The 19,686-nt window shown below is 48.8% G+C and overlaps 2 protein-coding genes and 1 long non-coding RNA gene across 18 annotated transcripts; all 3 read left to right on the top strand.

The window, feature by feature from the left end:
- The first annotated feature begins 2,404 nt into the window (after nt 1-2,404).
- LOC120641987 lies at nt 2,405-6,195 on the top strand. Of its 16 annotated transcripts, none has more exons than XR_005662475.1 (7): nt 2,406-3,190; nt 3,276-3,368; nt 3,777-4,122; nt 4,204-4,359; nt 4,909-5,023; nt 5,447-5,636; nt 5,869-6,192. It is a non-coding gene; the product is annotated as an uncharacterized LOC120641987 (long non-coding RNA). The 16 variants fall into 16 exon arrangements; XR_005662472.1 differs by having other exon boundaries at nt 2,407-3,190; nt 4,204-4,434; XR_005662467.1 differs by having other exon boundaries at nt 2,410-3,190; nt 3,777-3,971; nt 4,063-4,122; nt 4,204-5,023.
- A 2,232-nt stretch (nt 6,196-8,427) lies between these two features.
- LOC120640365 lies at nt 8,428-9,832 on the top strand. The gene is made up of 2 exons (XM_039916197.1): nt 8,428-8,483; nt 9,320-9,832. Exons 1-2 carry the CDS (start codon nt 8,428-8,430, stop codon nt 9,582-9,584), a joined length of 321 nt encoding a protein of 106 aa, XP_039772131.1. The 3' UTR covers nt 9,585-9,832.
- A 4,731-nt stretch (nt 9,833-14,563) lies between these two features.
- LOC120641986 lies at nt 14,564-15,515 on the top strand. Its single transcript, XM_039918355.1, has one exon. It carries the CDS (start codon nt 14,844-14,846, stop codon nt 15,165-15,167), a length of 324 nt encoding a protein of 107 aa, XP_039774289.1. The 5' UTR covers nt 14,564-14,843; the 3' UTR covers nt 15,168-15,515.
- Nucleotides 15,516-19,686: the final 4,171 nt, after the last annotated feature.

Below are 19,686 nucleotides of genomic sequence, written 5' to 3'. Positions count from 1 at the left end.
ACGGCCAACTCACGATTTGGTTGCGATGATTCCTGGTTTTGCCTTACCAATAAGTCGCTTGATTAGGATCATCAGAATTTCATGCAAAATCAATTACCAGCAACAAGACAGCTCCTCTTTCAGTCTCTTTCCATATGGCCCGGCAGCTTGGCCCAGCGTTTTTTTTTCGAAAAAAAAATAGACAGCTTGGCCCATTGGGACCCACCGGGGCCCGTACGGTACTCCGGTCGTCAATGGTCCAAGAGCAATTGCGTGCGGATTACTCAGCAAGGGGTGATGAGGCATGGAAGGTTTTTCCAGATCACCAGAAGAGTGAGACATCACCATGCGGGCAGATCAATTCGCTGTTGCCGCCCCGTCCGTCCTCTGTAGTCAACATTTCACGCTTGTAAGCGTACGGGGATCATGGATTCATGGTCTGTGGGATGTGAGTGAACTGAAGGTGACGGCGCGACGAATAGCAGTAGGACAATGTGACGTCGAGGTCCCACATGCACTCCAGATGCAACCATCAATCGTAAATCATCATCATCGACGTTCCTGCAACAAAGAAAAGTCGGGGAGTCTTTGCGTCCTCGGCGTGCTCTTCTCTTGACAACTGACATCTGCGTAGCCTACAATTATTATGATTTTTTGATACCTATTTCGCATTTTTCTAATTTAAAATAAATTATTATGATCTTGTTAGTTTAAAATTGAATATTTTAAATTCTCATAAAATGGAAATTCACCTTCAAAATCACCTAAGAGGTCAAATTTGTCTGGTTTCAACAATTAGATTGCTTTTGTTATCCGATTTTGTAGTTGAAGGTTGAAACTCGAACTTTTGTGATAGTTCGAAAGTGTAAATCGAACTTTTTTTTCCATCTAAAAAGACTTGATGATCGGACCCCTGTATGTACACACTCGACAGATCGATCACTCAGTGTCGATCTGAATCATGTAGCTAGCTAGCCAAGGATCTCCAAAAGGACCAACGGCAGAATGAGAGAGGGGAGCGGCTCCTCGGGGCCAAGAAAGGCCATCGACAGGGGGCAGGATACGCAGGGAAACGACCTCGCGTGCCGTATGATTGCTCCAGGAAATGCGAGGTCGACGCCGCTGCTACCCAACTTGTTTGTGATGAGCCTGGGGCCTGAGACTGAAATGTCGATCGTGCACATATCTTTCTTATCCTATTTTTTTTCCTGATCGATCGACGAGCATGCAGATGTACGGTCAGCATAAGGATGATTGGACTTAATTGTATCATGTTGCTTGATAGTCGCACCAACAGTATTTGTGAATTGTGATCGATGAAGAGAGGAGGACAAAAGGTTTGGTTAGTTTATCTCATCACTCACTCTGTCCGGTGCTGCTAGCCACCGTGGAGACGATCGTCTGAGCTGCTACCTTATCCATTGCTGAAACGGGTCTCGTTCTCGTTCGGGCCTTTCTAATCGGCGCGCGCCCCAGGAAGGCTGCTCGCGCACGATCTCGGACAGCAGGTGGGTTTGTTTTTTTAGAAAACTTTTCTCCCCCACGACTTTCTAATTTTGAAAAAGTTATAGCTTATGCGTATAAATTTTGCATATAACTTTCTCCAAATAACTTCTCAGGGAATATTTTTTCAACACAACTTTCGTGATACATAATTTTTATACATAACTTCTTTCAATCAAATTTTCAAAAGATATTTTTTAGCAATTCTTTTAGCATAACTTCCATGATACTAATATTATCTAGAAATCATATCGCACAACTTTTAAGCATAAGTTCACTATCCAACTTTTCGATATATATTTTAGCATAATTTCAATGAAACATTTATCAAACAAAAACTTCTAAAGAGAAAATATAATGGAAGCTTGCTAATGCGTGCCGGTGGAATTGAATTTTCGTGCTCCGCGCTGGGAAAAAAGGAAGGAGCTCCGCGCTGGAAAAAAAAGGAAGGACGGCTCCACACTGGTTGGATCGATTGCTAGGAAGAAAACTAGCGCGAGGGTGGGATTGGAATCGTGTTCTCGTTCCCATGCGCTACAAAAAAGGAATGTCGCGTAGCGGCGCTAGTGGACGAGTCAAAATTGTTAATACCTGTTGACTGGTGCTTGCACCGCCGCATCCCACGGAGAAAAGGTGACGCGTGTCGAGCAACCCTTGTTTTGGACATTTTGCAAAAAAAACCTTCTATTATCTAGAAATTGCAAATAAGCCCCGAACATCCCTACCCACGTTAATATCTTTACGAAGTAGACCCTCCAACTAATCTTTATTTCAACTAAAAGAAGAAAAAATTCCAAAATCCTATCATTTTTGTAAAAAAAACCCCGCAGAGCGCTTTTGCAATAAACCCCTCCCCAAGTCACAAACCCTAACCCCCTCTCTCTTCCCTTCCATTCTCCCTCCATATCTGCTCTCTCCCTCCCCGCTGTCGCCGCCACCGCCTCCCGTTCTCCCTCTGCCGGCGCTCCTCCTGCTCTCCTCCGCCGCCACACGCTCCCGCAGGATCCACGCCGCCCCTCTCCCTAACCCTTCCTCTCTCTCTCTCTACCCCGGCGGTGCCTCCTCTCTTTTCTCTCTCCCGGCGCCTTTTTCCCGGCGATGTCTCTCCTCACCCTTCACCCCTCCTCGCGCCACGGGCCGGCGTGGATCCAGAGGACTAGCTCGCAGCGCGGCCGGCAGCGGCATCGCGCGGGAGACAGAGGCGCGGTCGGCCGCGCCACGCTCGCCTCCTAACCTACGCCGCGCGGCCTCCCCTCCGCCCTCCACCGTCAGCAAAGGACAAGAACCGAGCCGAGCTGAGCCGGTGGGCTCGCTGCTCCCGGCCGGCCGTACCTCCGTCGCCTCTCCCCGACGGCGCTCCTCTGCTCTCTGGTCTCCACCGCCGCCTGCTCCCGCGGGATCCAGATCTGGCGCGGGGCGCCGCTCGGAGTGAGGGGCCACGGGCAGCATCCTGGGCACACGGCTGCGGTTCCCTACTTGTCCCGCTCCTCCGATCACGACGAGCTCCGAGATCGGCTCCGCGCCGCCGCTACCACCACAGCACCCGCCACTCCCTCCGGCTACACCACGCCGCCCCCGCACACCTCCTCGAAGGGATGACGCCGGCTTCGATGCGCGGGCGGCGCTTGAGCGCGAGCACCGCTGCAGGTCGGACGGTGCGCAGCCGCATCTGGTGAACATCCAGTTCCAGAAGAAGGTGCAGTTGGAGGTGCTTGCTTAAGTAGACATGCTATTCCTTTTGGCTTGTTTGATTCACGGGATTCACGGTTAATTTGTTTTGTGTTCCATGGCAGCTTGTTGCGCTCTACATGGATTTCAAGCTCGGCTAGAGCTACACGCTGAGAAAGATCTCCATCCGGGCTGGGGATGGCTTCCACAACCTCGAGGTACTCCTTTTGGCCACGACATCGTTTAACAATGTTCAGCAGCTTATCGGTTACAGTAGATTTTAGGCATGATTATACATGTTGATTGATTGGTCCAACTTATGTGCAGAGAGCTGAGTGTGGACATACATTCTTGAGTTTTAAAGCATGTGAAAGACTAATATTTTTTTTACTTTGCCTTGTTATTTATCTTGGTTAAAAAAACTGGAATTATGGTAATACTGTAACTGTAACTTGGTTGTATGTGTACATGCCTTGTTTATAGGTTAGATACAGATACATGACCTGACATTTCAGGAGAAAGTTGCTGCTGCATTGCAAGTAATGGTGCTCAGAATAATGAGCTAACTGGCTGAAAAATATTGCTATGATACAAATAATTTGCAATATATTTTCTAATGATTCCAGGAAATTAAAATTGTGGAGCTTGCAAAGTCTGTTGGTTGGGTCCATATATCATTATCTGGGGCTGATCCACGGTATGCATTTTAACTTGTAGATGAATGCTACTTTCTGAAATTGTATTTTGCCACTTCCTGAAATGCCATGGAAGAGTCTGTCATAAGTTCTAGGATGAATTTTATCTGGAAGTTATTTTCAACGGTATTCCTCTCACCCCCAGCAAACACTAGATTTTTTGGTTTCTTGTTTTGTCTTGCTGGCTAAGATGTAATTTCATTGTGCATTCTGTCAGATGTGAATTGTGCCATGGTCAAGCAGAGGGATTTCATTCTAGATTCTGCAAGGGAGAAAGGTTGTTAATATTTCAGTGACCAGGGACATCTCTTTAACAATGTTTAGCACATTCATACTCATATAATGATATGATTTGCAGATTTTATCAGAAGAAGGCCATGTAGTTACTTACTTAGACTCTTAGAAGGAATTAGTACTTCAGAAGAAGGTTAACTCGATTGGAGACAGATAGCCACAAATCGTCTGTGGATCAGATCATCGGATTTGAATCCGACAAGGCTGCACGTGCTACCAGGTAACACAATGGTCGTTGCTTGATGTGGGCCCTTCATTGGTAATGACTCCTCATTCCTCGCTCTTCTCAATTAAGGTAGTGCTCCCATTCCCCTTCCTAAGTATAGCTTCCTGATCTGGTTTTTTGCCTAGGATTTCATCTTTAGCTGTGATTGTGAGCATATAAATTGTAGCTGCTTGCTTTATAATGCATGCTACCTGAGCTAATAGCTTGTGTATATATGAGGCTGATGACATCATTATTAGCTTAATTGTGAATAAGCTCTTTGTTACAACTGATGGTTACTTATTAGATGCTGAGGATTTCAGCGTGGTTGTGGTCTTGTGGATGAGCTTGGATGTAAGCTTCATAGTTAATAGTTAATAGCCTGAGTATTTTAGAAACTTTGGCATAGTTAATTTTCGTGGGTGTTAGTACTGCATGGAAATCTGTACTTTGACCAGCAACCAAAAGGTCTGGTTGGTGGTTCTCTTATATTTGGTTATTTCTTTAATCTGAAATAGCTCACTGAGTATTAATTCTGTTTTGATGTCCTCTTTATTTATGCAGTGACTTGTGCTTCCACATGCAACGATTTGTTGAACCAAAAGGTTATTGTGCAGGCCAATATGTTTATTGCACTAACACCGGCTAAGGTTATCTTTAAGTGGCAAATATAATATAGGTAAGTGTTTGAGGATTCTTTCAATTGAGCCTACAAACCGCAACATCATATCTTATTTGCATCGTGGTCCTATGCTTGTAAAAGTAATCATGACAACTATTGCTATTCCTCTGCTCAATTGTTTTACAGACTGCAGCAAATCTATGTGCTCCTCAGGTGGTGTTTGTATATGTTCAATTGGTGAATTTTTAATTTTGTCTTTTATCAGTGAGTAGGAAAATTAGTACACAGGAAAGAGGTTGGGCTCACTGACATGATAATCTTAATATTAATTTATCAAATAGACAATACACTAAACAATCTTCACTCTGCTAAATGAGCATTGTTAATGTACAAACACTTCAGTTTTATGCAGTCTATTTTAGTTTTTTTACCTCTTTATATTGATGACAAATTTACTTTCATCAATTAATTGGTATGCAGTAGAAGGCGATCATTCCGTGTCTATTTGGATTTGGTCTTCGGGAAGCTCATTACATATGCCTACAGTGGTGGAGCTGCTGCTTGAATCGATGGGAAATGGAGGAGTTGCGGTCCTGTTGCTTGTGATTCATGTGCTCGAGAGGAGCTGCTGCTTGCTTGCATTAGAGAAAAGAAGCAATCCTTCGGGGAGGTATGTATATGTACGTTTCTGACTAAATTGCAATTTGTATGTACTACTTACACATTAAGAATTCCAAATACTAATTGCGTAGGGTAATCACTATGATTGTTCTATATCAGGTTCTGATTGGTGTCTTGATAAGACACACTATAAGCATGAAGTCCCTTTGATGCTATTCTTCAGGTCCTGTTTTAACTTTTGTTCATCAACAAATCTGATATTCACCTGACTCTCCCAATAGGCCATGCTGGAGGTGAGATAGCTGACTTCTTCATTGTTCCGAGGAATACTGATGCCATCACGACATTAAGTGGAAAGGCATATCTATCTGCGTTGGTGTTAGTGCTTTTGCTGGCCATGTTGGAAGCTGAGGCTGACTTCCATGCTGGTGATGGCTATGCTAGAAAAGAATTAAGATCAGAGATAGACAAAGAATTCAGAGATACATATTCAGATTTAATTTGTTGAATAGCAAATTTATATTTGTAAAATAGTAATATTTAGAGTGTTGGCTGATGCACCATGCCCAATCCTGAGGAGCATGTAGTTTGCCATGTTTTGCTTCTTTGTATTTTTTGTTTACTTGCATCAAATGGTAGGGCGCGCATCGCGCGCCGAATGTTCTAGTAGGGTAAGCCAAGCCGTACGGCAGCGATCCATCAGCACAGCACAGCTGCCCGGGCCTCTTCCAAGGCCCACCGCCATAGAGAATAATAGAAGTAGCCCCATCTTAGAGGTGAATTTAGCTAGATAATTTAAAGGTCCGACTCTAGTTTCATTTTTTTGAAGGGGGAACTTTATTGATTTCAAGATATTACATCGAGAAGATATAACATCTTGAAAATGATTTCGGCCTCTACCTCAAAAAGCACACAGCCTAAAGTGAGTCCGACACAAAGCCAAACGCTAGTGACTATCAATTCTATGACTAGATCGCCACCCATGCGCCTGGGAGAAAATATCCTTGATCACCTGCTCCAAGAACCGAGAGGCCGCAACAAGCGCCTCCTGCGAAGTAGACTGTTGAAGGGTAGCCCAAGTGCTCTGCCAGTGCGTAGTCCTGTAGAGTACCTGCAAAAAAGAGAAATTTTTGTTTTCAAATACCACAGTATTTCTGCAGAGCCAGACAGACCAGCATAGGGCAATCTTAGTGATTACCCTAAGGTTATCCTTAGTGATTACCCTAAGGTTATCCTTAGTGATTACAACCCCTCGCCTAAGGTAACCAAAGGAAGATTTTAATTTTAAGCGGCGTTTTCAGTTTCCACAGCTTCTTATTATCGTAGGGAACATTCCGGTTGATTAGCGCCCTGTAATGTGTCTTAACTGAAAAGACACTCGGAGGGCCTAAATCCCACTTGAACTCATCATCCACTTGGCTAAGGTTGAGAACGGCCAGTCGGGTTGCCAGGTTGTTCCATGCTGCTAGGTTGTTTCCTATTAGATCTCTGCGCCAAGATAGATTGGGTTGTGGTGTCGAAAGCACTTGGCCCACCGTATCCTGTTTCTTCCTGACTATATTATATAACTGCGGATATTGTTGTCGCAAAGGTCTATTTCCTAGCCAAATGTCCTCCCAGAATCTTACTTGAGACCCATTCTTTATGATGAAAGTGCCAAATTTGAGGAAATCGTTTTTCATTTTCATTAAGTTTGCCCAGAAATGAGAATCCCCGTTTTTCCAATGGATTTGCACCAAAGGCTTTGTCCCTAGATACTTGTTACGTAGGATCTGCTGCCACTGCCATCTGTAGTTAACAGAGGATACAGCCATTTTCCGAGCAAAGCTATGTTCTTTAATTCTAAGTTTTGTATCTCTAAGCTCTCTTGTTCTTTTGGTTGGCACAGGATATCCCATTTAGCTAGCCGATATTTCCTTTTGTGCTTGTCGCTCTGCCAAAAAAAGGGGGATCGAAAGTAATCCAACTTTTTACGGACTCCTTTTGGAATCTCAAAGAAGGACATCATATACATTGGCAAGCTGCTAAGAACCGAGTTGATTAGTGTCAGCCTTCCTCCCGTGGATAGTTTTTTTTTCCTTTCCAGCTACTGAGGCGCTTTTCCAACCATTCTTGTACCCTCAACCAGTCACTATTTGATAGACGCCGATAGTGAATCAGTATTCCTAAATAGCGTATTGGGAAGGATCCGGTGTTGCATCCGAACAACTGCATGTAATGATCTTCGAATTCCTTTGCTTCCCCGAAGCAGAAGAGCTCGCTCTTATGGAAGTTTATTTTCAACCCCGATAATTGCTCAAACGCACAAAGGATTAACTTCAGATTTTGAGCCTGTTCCAGGTTGTGTTCCATAAATAGGATAGTATCATCAGCATATTGAAGTATTGAAAGGCCGTCCTCTACTAGGTGCGGCACAACACCTTTCAGCTGATTATCTGCCTTTGCCCTGTTTATGAACAAAGCTAGCATACTGGATACCACATTGAAAAGAATGGATGAAAGGGGATCTCCTTGTCGAAGGCTTTTTATTTGTTTGGAAGAAAGGGCCAATCTCGTCGTTGATGTTAATTGCAACACTCCCGCCAGATATGAAGGATCTAATCCACTCAATCCATTTTGGTGAAAATTCTTTCATCCGAAGATTTTGTAATAGGAAATCCCACTTTACTTTGTCGTAAGCTTTTTCGAAATCTATTTTGAAGATGATTGCGCTTTGGTTTTTGCGGTGTAACTCGTGAACAGTTTCATGGAGGGTAACAATTCTTTCAAGGATGTTCCGTCCTTGCATAAAGGCTGTTTGAGTTGGGCTAATCAAGTGATCCGCGACTGAGTTAACACGGATGGTCGCGATCTTCGTGAAGATTTTAAAGCTCACATTTAGCGAGCAGATGGGTCTGTACTGTTGTATTCTGCTAGCGTTCTGGGTTTTGGGCAACAGGGTGATTACACCAAAATTTAGACTAAAGATTGGGATTTCACCGCTGTGTAGTTCGTGGAATATTTGTATCAGATCTCCTTTGACAACGTCCCAAAAATGCTGGTAAAACTCCGACTCTATTTTCATAAAGTTTTGAAACTAACTTTTTGCACCTACACATTTAAATACAATGTACAAGCAGGGCTACATGTTCCTCTGACTTCACCTTCTCCCTTGCACTGCTGCACACTCTCGCACAACACTCGTACTCCCTAGAGCACATGGCAAATGACACGTCAGGAAAGTTAGCTGCCATTTATCCAAAATCCTATGAGCTACTGTACTAGTCAAGCCGCTGGCCCGTTGGCGCTCGCAACCGGGGAAGGGCGCAACCCCCTGAGTCCCTCCCCGGCAAACCACACCATTGTGGCAGCGACGCCTCGCCGTCCTTTGCTTACTTAACCGGCGATGGGATCGGAGTCGGACACCGTATTCTCCAGACGAGACGACCTCAGATAGGCCGCCGGTCTGCTCTTGTTCAGAGAAGAATTGCGCGGGGGGCAACGTTCTCCCTCGCCGCCGTTAGTTGTTGCCAAGAAGAGATCACAGGTGTGCTTAGGGGTAGTAATGGGCTATGACTCTAGTGACTTTTTTACAATCCAATAAGATTTTAAATTATTTAGTTTAAAATTAAATAAAATTATAGTTCGATTTTTTTAGAACCCGGTCTTTAGATTTTTTAGTTCAAAATCTTCGGCCAATACCACCCTAGGTGTGCTCGCTGCCGGCGGGATTGTTGTTGGCTTGAGGTGAAGCTTCGATGGGCTCCACCTGCTGGCGTTCGTGGCGGCGAGGGGGCTGATGCAGGTGTTCAACCTCTCGGCGCCGCACGACCTCCGGCTGCCGCTGGCGCGCCACCTGCCCAATGCCTGCGCCGCCCTGTACGGCCTCCTCGCCTCGCACGCCGCGTGGCTGCACCAGGCCCTGGCGCGCGGCGCCGTCCGGAGCGGCCACAGCCGGAGCGGGGGCGGCGTCGTCGACGACTACGTCTTCCACGCCATGCTCAGCATCTCCGACTGAGCGCCGCCGGCGAGCGGCCACCAGGCGCTCGAGGGCGCGGCGGCGCTGCCGTCGTGGCAGTTGCCAGTTGCCCTTTGCTATGTTCAGTTTAAATTAGGAAGTCTCTCGCCCCGCTAGCTTCTCCATCCATCCGCTCGTTTCGTTTGTGGTTGTTGTTGGCACAGTTAAAATTTGAATTTGGCTGAATGAGTTGGGGAGTTTTCTGTAACTCTGGTTGGTAAATTCAGTACAAGAGATTTTCTCTGAAATTTGCGCGGACAAATTTTTCTCATCGGAGGTAATGATTATGCCGACCTCCATGAGCAGGCCAGAAAGGCCACACGGACAACCAAGCTGCTCCGTTGACGGCAGCTGGTTTCTTTGCGGGGCTGGGGCTAGCTGACCTAATACTGATCCTGCACTTCCTTATTGACAGTCCTACATCACTACAAAGTCCACTTCTAACAATATCCCCGAAATCATGTTTGAAATCTTCACACTGCGGATCGGTGGGCACAGCGCGTGATCGATGAAATTTCAAAGACGACCGAAAAGGTTGGTCCACCTGGTTCCCAGATGGAAGAAGCTGCCGTTTGCGGCAACCATGCCACATCGGAACGGCATGCCACGTCCGCCGTGTAATGACGTGTCAGAAGCAGCCGCGCCCTGTCTTGACCCACACCATCGAGGCATCAACCGGTCTAGAGCTGAAAGTTGGGCCGTGCCGGGCCGGCACGGCCCGGACCCATCGTGCTTCGGGCTGAACTGTGCCGGATCGATAAGGCACGGAATTTTACCGGGCCGTGCCGTGCTGGGCCTAAGACCTGAAACCACGGCCCAGCACGGCCCAAAAGCACGTCGGGCCACCTTCGGACCGTGCCAGCCCAAGCACGGCCCACAGATCATGAATACCATCATTTGAAAGGTTTTTCCACAATGGCAAAAATTACAAGAAATTAACACTAGTGATCCTCCAGATCTGCAGCTGCCGGGCCGGCCCAGGCACGGCCCAGGACACCGTGCCGGGCGGCACGATGGGCCGAAATCTCAGGCACGGCCCAACCCGCCCTTCGTGCCATGCCAGCACGGTCCAGTTGTTTTCGTGCTGGGCCGGGCTTCGTGCCCAGGTTTTTGGGCCGTGCTCGTGCCAGCCCATTAAGCACGGCCCAGGACACCGTGCCGTGCCGGGCGGCACGATGGGCCGAAATCTCAGGCACAGCCCAGCCCGCCCTTCGTGCCGTGCCAGCACGGCCCAGTTGTTTTCGTGCTGGGCCGGGCTTCGTGCCCAGATTTTCGGGTCGTGCTCGTGCCAGCACATTAAGCACGGCCCAGATTTACAGCTCTAAACCGGTCGGTGCTTTCCCGCTCGCAATAGGCGCAACCGGGGAAGGCCGCAACCCCCTCCGTCCCAACAGGTCCCAGCGCTACGCCACCCGGCAAATATGAGAGCAGCGAGCGGCGGCGACGTCGCCGTCTCTCTTGAATTCTTGATTAGAGAAAGAGAACCCCACGACGAGGCGAGCGGCAGCATTTCTCTCTGGAAGAGTGTGCATCTGCGAGCGGGCAAGATCTGCCCGGCGGCCGGCGTGGTCTCGGGGGCTCCACCTCCACCTGCCTGCCCGCTGGCGATCGAGGGGCCTCCTGGCTGCCCGCACGCGCGCCACCTGCGCGGCCTTCTGCGGCGCGCTCGCCTCGCACGCCGCGTGGAGAGGTCTGGGGCCAGCCCCGCCGCTGCCGTGGGAGCAGCGAGGGTGCCCGGGTGGGAATGGCACCCGGCACCGACGAGCACGCCCGCCACGCGCCTGCGTGCTCTCGTCATCTCCTACTGAACCCCGGACGACGACACCATGCATTGCCGTCGCCGTCGCCGTCGCCATGCATTTAGTTACCAATTATTTACTGAAGATGATCGGCTCGGACTTACGTTTCCACGTGTTTGTGTATGCAGGTCAATCATCGCAAGCACGTCCGCACATTCCTGATCGGGTATAGGTCAGGTGGCACGCCTTGCGTCTTCACAAGCCGCGGCGCGTTGCTGGAATTGCGGGCCGTCGACGAGGGAGCAGTGCCCGCTAGCGCCCCGGCGACCTCCCGGCTCTTCGTGTTGCCTGTCGCTGCTCGCCGGTGGGTTTCGACCGACAACACATTCTGGCACGCCCGGTGGGACTCATCAACAGCAACGCCCACAACAGAGATGACGGGAGTTCAAGATCAAGAACCCGCTCCCAAGCCCATCACGTATGAAGAACTCCCTCCTGAACACAAGAAGAAGTATGATGAGGTCAAAGCTCTGCACAGATCCATCGTGCTTCGGGCTGAACCGTGCCGGGCCGATAAGGCACGGAATTTTACCGGGCCGTGCCGTGCTGGGCCTAAGACCTGAAACCACGGCCCAGCACGGCCCAAAAGCACGTCGGGCCACCTTCGGGCCGTGCCAGCCCAAGCACGGCCCACAGATCATGAATACCACCATTTGAAAGGTTTTTTTTCCACAATGGCAAAAATTACAAAAAATTAACACTAGTGATCCTCCAGATTTGCAGCTGCCGGGCCGGCCCAGGCACGGCCCAGGACACCATGCCGTGCCGAGCGGCACGATGGGCCGAAATCTCAGGCACGGCCCAGCCCGCCCTTCGTGCCGTGCCAGCACGGCCCAGTTGTTTTCGTGCTGGGCCGGGCTTCGTGCCCAAGTTTTCGGGCCGTGCTCGTGCCAGCTCATTAAGCACGGCCCAGATTTACAGCTCTAATGACACGTACTGTACAGTCGATGCGTTCGGTGCCCCTTGATTCCTTACTGACCCTAGGAAGCGTATCGGAGCCAAGATTTTAAATCGCCGGCTAAGACGTTTAGCGGCAGAGCTGCCGTTACGGTGTTTAGCGGGCTAAATGCCATAGCGGCCACCTTTTCTAGAAGCTACAGCGGTCTATAGCGGAAGTTATAGCCGGCTATTTAAAACTTTGATCGTAGCCGATGAGCCATGCAAATTTAGTATTAGTGAATAAGTGCATATTCGGAGGAGCTAATTTTAAGTGCTAAATTTTAGCACATGCTAGTACTTATAATGTATGCTAAAGTTTTTAAGTTTTGTCTAAAGTTTAGCCCACCTCATTAATTAGTACTCTCATTTGGATGCGCTAGTGGTAAACTTTAGCATTTTATTAATTAGAATTTGGATCCAAAAAGAACACTAAAAGCTCCTGTTTGGATCCAAGTATGCTAAACTTTAGCACTAGTATGTCCAAACAAAAGTGCTAATAAGGTAGATTAAGGTTTAGTCAAGATCTAAAAACTTAGCAAAAGTATGAGTTGCAATCGGTGCTAAACTTTAACCCCTCCAATAGACCCTTAATCTTATAAAAAATTATAATTTCTGATATATTTTTCATCTTCTCAATTCAATTATGAATATTTGTATGTAAGAAAATAATTAATAGCTACTTTTCTAAGAGTCGTAAATAAGAATATGGAAGAGTGCTTGGGCCAAATCTTCCTCTAGATACGCCCGTGACTGCATGCTTGCTCGCTTGCTTGTACGTGATATACCATGCCCAGTTCGCCACGATCGACGCTGCCATCGTCTCTAATCATCGCAGCCAACAACATTCCCGTCCCGTGCGTCCAACTGATACGTGTGCAGTGTACGCAAACAATTTATTCCTTCAACGACACACGACAGATGGTCTTGTGATGTCCGGCCGGCTCCACGCTTGATGATCAGCTACGCGCCAGCGTGCGTGCGGCGCACGATCAACACACCATTCCCGTGTCCCCATCGCCCTCGACCCTACTGATCTTCCCGTGGCGTTCAATTCCATCGCATATATATACTACTCATCTGTCTTGCATTGCCGTTACGCGTGACGGAAAAAAATTACAAAATAAAACTTGCACGCAGCAGCCTTATCTATATCCAGACGGATCGGATCTCCTCGCACACTCGGCAGCAGATCGTACTCCTACTACCGATAGCCGGTTAAGGATCGCCGAAAGGCCGGCAGCTCCTGCAAAAAGCGGCTCCTGGAGCCTAGAAAGGGCGAGCCATCCGTCTCCTTCGACGGAGGCCAACCAAGAAAGCTGTGGCGAAACGACCATGGTGCCGCCTGCCCGTATGATCGCGAACTTATCCAGGTGATGCCAGCACCAGGCTCAAGCGGCCAGCCTCTCGCAAATATCTCCCCGATCGGTCGTGCTCCTTTCTCCTGACGAGCAATCAGCCAATCAGTCACGCACCTGCCACGACTCCTGTACATTCCAGCTGTCGCACCTGGACATTATCCGAGTGGGCCCACAGTTTTCATCCGTGAGCTAGTAGTGGTTCTAGGTTTATCCGTCCCCGGAAAGGATTCTGTATTGTACTCTTCCCGGCTGCAGGAATGGAACAACGGCCGTTTCTTTGTCTTGCAGAGGTTGTCCCGTTCCAGAAATAGCCGGACGCGTCGGTTGATGGCAAGTTGGCAACCGTAGGCCAACCATACGGTTTGGACACTTCCAGATTTCAAGCAGGAACTTCAGATTCAGGTTTTCAGGCTTTTGCTTCCGCTGCTGATCTCAACTGGCCAATCCAAGGCCTGTTTCTTTTCTTCTCTCCTTTTTGCATACCATGACAGAGTTCGATCACTCCCCGGCGAGTCGCAGGACATCGTATACAGATTAGTATGCTTCAATTCAATTGGACCAGGTTTCAGAACCACACCATGGTTACCTGATAGCATTGAGGATTAACGCATACTGACATACTGTACAGGTCAAAAATCAAAACGAAAGAGTCACAAACAAACGTGGCGCAAAGAAAACGACGACGTGGCGCCGGTGAAGGAATTGAATCGATTGGCCCCTCGCAAGAATCTGTGCCGACACAAACAAACGTAAGCAAAGCAACGAACCAGCCGCGGCCGCCCGTGCAATAATCCAGGTCGGCAAGCGGGGTTAACGGACGGACCCCTCGATCACAAGCAGCCTCGCTAAACGTTACGACTCCAAACAGTCAGTGGTTGCGGATTTCAATTATAAAACCCCATCGCCATTGTCCACGAGCAAGCAAGGTATCTCGCTCTGTCCATGGCTACCTTGCCAGGTGTTCGCTAATCAACCACCAACGCCTCGAGAGCTCGTCGGGCACATAGCCATGGCGAACACCACCACGCAGGGATAGAGAGGCCCAGGCCGCGCCACCTGTGCACGCAGATCGACGCGTCATCTGGCAGCGCGGCGGTGGCGCGCGGTCGTCGATCATATCGTAGACAGAGCTCGGGAAAAAAAAAGGGCTGCGATCGCGATCGATGCCGGTTCCCGTGGTGCTCCTCGCCGTGCCGGCCGTGGCCAGCGGGTTCGCGCACGCGTTCCACTTCGCGTTCCTGCTGTGGCCCTTCAACCTCGCGCTGCCGCTCGCGCGCCACCTGCCGCGGGCGTGCGCCGCGCTCCGGGAGGTCGCGTCCTTCTACGACGCCGAGCTGCGGCCCTACGCGAGCGGCGCGGCGAGGCTGCTGCCGGCAACGCCGCAGAGCCAGCAGCACGCCTCGCTCAGCGGCGTGCGGCAGGCGACGCCGCCGCACGGGGATCTCGTCGCCAACGCCATGATTGCGCTCGTCGACATCTCCTACTGACGCTATGGGTGCCGGCTGCCACCGCGCACTGCCGGGCTACATACCCATTTGCGTCCTCTTGGGTCGGTTAGCTTTGCCATTTTTCTGTTAATCGTGTAAATAGTCCTTTTCTTCCTACATCCATCAGCAGAGGTTTAGTCATGTTAATCACTTCTTCCTAACTCGTGCTTTGTTTCGGTCATATGATATATATAAATATCACACTTACAAGTTACAACCATGTCCTCTTTCTTAGTTTACACAGTTACACAGCATTTGCTTTGCTGTACGGTGCGAGTTGATTTGAACTTTTAAGATCAGTCTAGTTTAGCTCTCGATAGTAAAAAAAAGTTGGTCCTGTTAGTTTTTCTTTTTTGAGCAAATATTGGTCCTGTTAGCTTGCTTCAGTTCCACGGGTCGTTGTGCGTGCCTACAAAGCCCACAGCGCCAAATTCAGCCCACGCAGTAGCTTTCGGCTCATTGCAGATTACATCAGATTTGCCGGACGCGGATTTTCCACCTGCCCTTGCGGTCGCCAGAGTTATTGCGACCGTTCGGAGCTGGACACTGCGTGGAGATTCGGGAAACTGGTGGTACATGAACACACCGGTGGTGTACATTGGCGTTAGTGGATTGAAGGTCAAAATAGGAATCCGTTCTCCCTCTCTATCTTATCTCTTTCACTGTTTATCTTCTTCCTCCGGCGCCATCTCTTTCTTCACGCCCTCACCGCCGTCGACGCCCAGGCTCGGGAGGCATCCTTGCCGCCCTCGCCACCACTCGCACAGCTCCATCTCTAGTGCCCACGCGAACCGGTTGTCTCCACCACCGGCATCTAGCGTGGCCCACCGCGCATAGGTCGCTGCCGCGCACAGCTCCGGCCATAAGCGCCCCTGCCCCGACCTGGCCCGGCCGCCTCCCCCACCGCCAGAACCATAAAGCCGCCCTCCTGCCATCCCCACCGCCTGGCCAGCCTGCCTCCCCCGAGCCCCTTTTTTTCTAAGCCCGCCGGAGTTGGGGAAGAGTCCGCCACTCCGCGGCGCGCGGACCTGCTCGCGCCGGCTAAATAGCGCGTGTCGCAGCACCATGGCGAACCACCTCCCGAGCTTCTGCGCGCGTCGCCGCCGCCGAGGAGAGTGAGCTCGCCGGAGTTGGGGGAGAAGAGAACTCGGGTGCAGGTGCGAGCAGCGCTGCTCCGGCAGAGCAAGCGACGCGGGAGGCGGAGCTGTCGAGTAGCGCCTTGTCGATCGGGATGGAGCTGCTCATCGACACCCAGCGGTTCGCCGCCACACACGTCGCGCTCTAGAAGCAGCACGAGCTGCGGGCGCTCTTCGTCACCGCCAACATGGCCTGCACCGAGCGGGAGGGCGAGGTACACGCCCAGGCGGCACACATCGAGTCCGGCAAGCAGCAAGGGCATGGATTTGTGGGATCCATACTATTCTAATTTGTGGGCTCCAATTTGCTAGCGTGGTGGAGGACTGGAGGAACAGGTTGGGAGGGAGAGAGAAGGGGCAGGCCGTCGAAACTTGGGCCATGTTTGGATGAATGCATCAAAATTTTTTCACAAAAAGACGAATGCATGCATGAAGTACTAAACGAAGTTTATTTGCAAAACCTTTTTAGGAATGGGTGTAACTTTTCGAGACGAATCTAATGAGCCAAGTTTCATCATGATTGGCTACAGTGATGCTACAGTAACCGCACTCAATCATCTTCTAATCGTGCGGTCAAAGGCCTCATTAGCTAGAGCAACTGCTACAGTACCATAGTTGTGGAGGTAATTTTGTAATTAGACTTTATTTAATACCCTAAATTAGTGGTCAAAGCATCGTTTCTCTCTCATCAAAATTTTTTCACAACCCAACCAAACATGGCCTTGAAGACGAAGAGCGCCAGGCGGAGTGCGCCAGTTTTTTCATTCCCTGAATGCCCCTGTGAGAATCTTGTCAGAGGAACACAGAAATAGGGTCATCATATCGGGTCCACATGCGTGGTGGACAGCCATGATAAGCCCGGTGCTCACAAGGGCATGTGGAAACACATTGGCTCTGTTCGCTGTGCTGGTGCTTGAGACTGCTGCTGGAGTAGTGTGAGAGAAAAATACTGCTGACTGGTTGGTGGCTGGAGATTGTTGCTGGAATGGTGTGAGAGAAAAACACTGTTGGTTGGTGCTGGAGCAGAACAGCAGAACTGGGTCATTTCCGGTTCCACAGACGGACAGACCACAGCTCGGTTCCGTACATAGCTAGCTCGGTTTCGTACACAGTTCTCTCTACTCTCTCTTCAGACCAGTTCTTGTTACATGGTTTACCTAAAATGAGTACTTTGTGTGTTAATGCTTTTTCTGTCTTTTGCTATGTTGGCTTACTTATTGCACTATTGTTCAAAGCATTATTTCTTTGTTGGCACAAATGCACTGAAACATATCCCGTAGAATGTGGACTACTCCGGGCTTAACTTAACTCAAATATGAAAAGATTACAGAAAAAGAATCAGACTTCTTGGTGATACAATTTTAGGAAAATCACCAATACTACTATTACAGAAAATAGAAATACTACTATTACACAAAATAGAAAGTTCTCTACACATGTTGAACTTACCTAACACTAATTGCATTTCCATTGTACTTCTCTACCTCTGTGATGCAGATTAGCTCGTTGCAATACCTTAGTTCCAACTCCTCCAAAGAAAAAGAATTAGAAATAAGACACCCTAACTCATCCCCAGTGATACACATTTGAAATAGATGCAGTTTTATCAGAGTTCTCAAGCAATCAAATCCAAATGATGGCCGCACGGTACAACAAGAGAGACGAAGATAACGAATAGAGTTTCCACGCCCATCAAGTAAAATGGAGAACGGGAACTTGTACTTCGCTCTATATTTTGCAGATAGCAAAAGGGTGACTTCTTCAATACCAGGTGTGATAGCATTTTCGAGGCAGATATTGAGATGACAAGTATTAATCTTGTAATAATCACGTATTACAAGCTTGAGTATTTTCACGCCGTCACAAAGTATTCTCCGGCTATAAAATGCTCCCTTCCTTCCTATGCATTTATCCAAAGCAGCCAGCCAGTCAGTCAGCCATGGCTCCCCCCTCGTCTTCCAAAAATGTGTCTAGCTTAGCGAAGGTGCATGAGTTAGTCAGCAAGTGAGGTGAGGTTGAGCACATTATCGTCTATGTTGGTGAGAAGATCAAAGCCCTGAACCAGGCAAAGGAGATGGCCGAGCTGCTCCAGTTGATAGTGGACACCAAGGACCGGGTCGTCTCTGGCATCGATGACCTCTCCAAGCTCGTACTCATCCACAACGACCTCGCCTCCACCAACTCAACTATCGACGACATCATCCGACGGACTCACCCTGCCATTGTCCCCATCGCTAAGGCGACAGGCATGTGGCGCCTGCTCGCGGACAGAGAAGGGCTGGGTGGTCAAGAGGAGCTCGTTGAAACTGTTCACCTTCATCGATAGCTAGATCACTCAGGTGCATGGGCTTGCATTCTACATCATCCGCATCACCGAGCCAGACGCCACCGACCATCCCCCCTCCTCCACCATTGAGATGCTCTCCCACAAGTCCATGCGCCTCTCTACTTCAAAGACCTCCCCCGACTATGAGACAGCAGCTTTCGCCTAGCGAGTCGCCGACAAGCTCCACAATCGCCCAGCCACACCCAGCCAGAAGTCGGCGTGTGGCATGGCTGCATTTCCCACCGACCGCGCTGCCTTCGCCGGTGTCAAGCTTCCCCGGCCACTCCCTCTCAGCTGAGCGTGCCCGCATCACCGGCTCTAAGAAAGATCTCTCTCTTTCGAGCGCGCTTGCGACGCTCGCGACACAGTTTTTAAAATGGTGGGCTAAGATATTTAGCGGTTGGTGTTTGTAGAGGCTAATAAATGAAATAACCGGCTATATACTAGCTAATCCATTTAGCGGTTCTGTAAATAGCATGTGTTGAGAAATTGGCGCCCCTAACCTTTGACACCGATTTCTGAGAAACTGTACCAAATTAGTATGATACCACTTCTTCCGTGGATCCTATGACCATACTACACTAAGAAGATCTTCACCTAGACACTAATATGAGAGACCATCTCTATATGGAACTTAACTCCTGGTTCCCCATAACTTACAACACAAGACTTTTGCACTCTTTATATGGCTATTCTATCATTACACTACTACACGATATGGCAGCCTTGTCATATCCTACTTGAGACCTTTTATTCCATGATATGGCAAGAGTAGAGGGGAGTACCTCTATGTATAGTACTTCATGGCTCATATAGTTTTGTCATGTGTTAATTTTGTATACACTTCTTTACAAAATATCTAACTCTAGAATGTTTTTCATACTTATCTAATCATACAAATATATAATTTCTAGAGTATTCCATATTTCACCATGAAGCATGATAACCATGGTTCATGCATACTCTCTAACCTTCCAGAAACTTCTTTTAATTATGCATTTCTACTTTAACACCATGCATAAATATAACCTATCTATTGGCATGTTACTTTTCAGTT

This window comes from Panicum virgatum, chromosome 7K (genome assembly GCF_016808335.1).
Source record: "Panicum virgatum strain AP13 chromosome 7K, P.virgatum_v5, whole genome shotgun sequence".
NCBI classification, from domain to species: Eukaryota; Viridiplantae; Streptophyta; class Magnoliopsida; order Poales; family Poaceae; genus Panicum; species Panicum virgatum.
The sequence above is the reverse complement of the archived record's forward strand: the minus strand, read 5'-3'. Positions and strand labels throughout refer to the sequence as shown.

Bases quoted from the DNA above. Each gene is read 5' to 3' on its own strand.
- LOC120641986 (XM_039918355.1), top strand. From the start codon at position 14,844: ATGCCGGTTCCCGTGGTGCTCCTCGCCGTGCCGGCCGTGGCCAGCGGG.
- LOC120640365 (XM_039916197.1), top strand. From the start codon at position 8,428: ATGGTCGCGATCTTCGTGAAGATTTTAAAGCTCACATTTAGCGAGCAG. The intron at 8,484-9,319 runs GTACTGTTGTAT...CTTGAGGTGAAG, and splicing joins TTTAGCGAGCAGATGGGTCT to CTTCGATGGGCTCCACCTGC.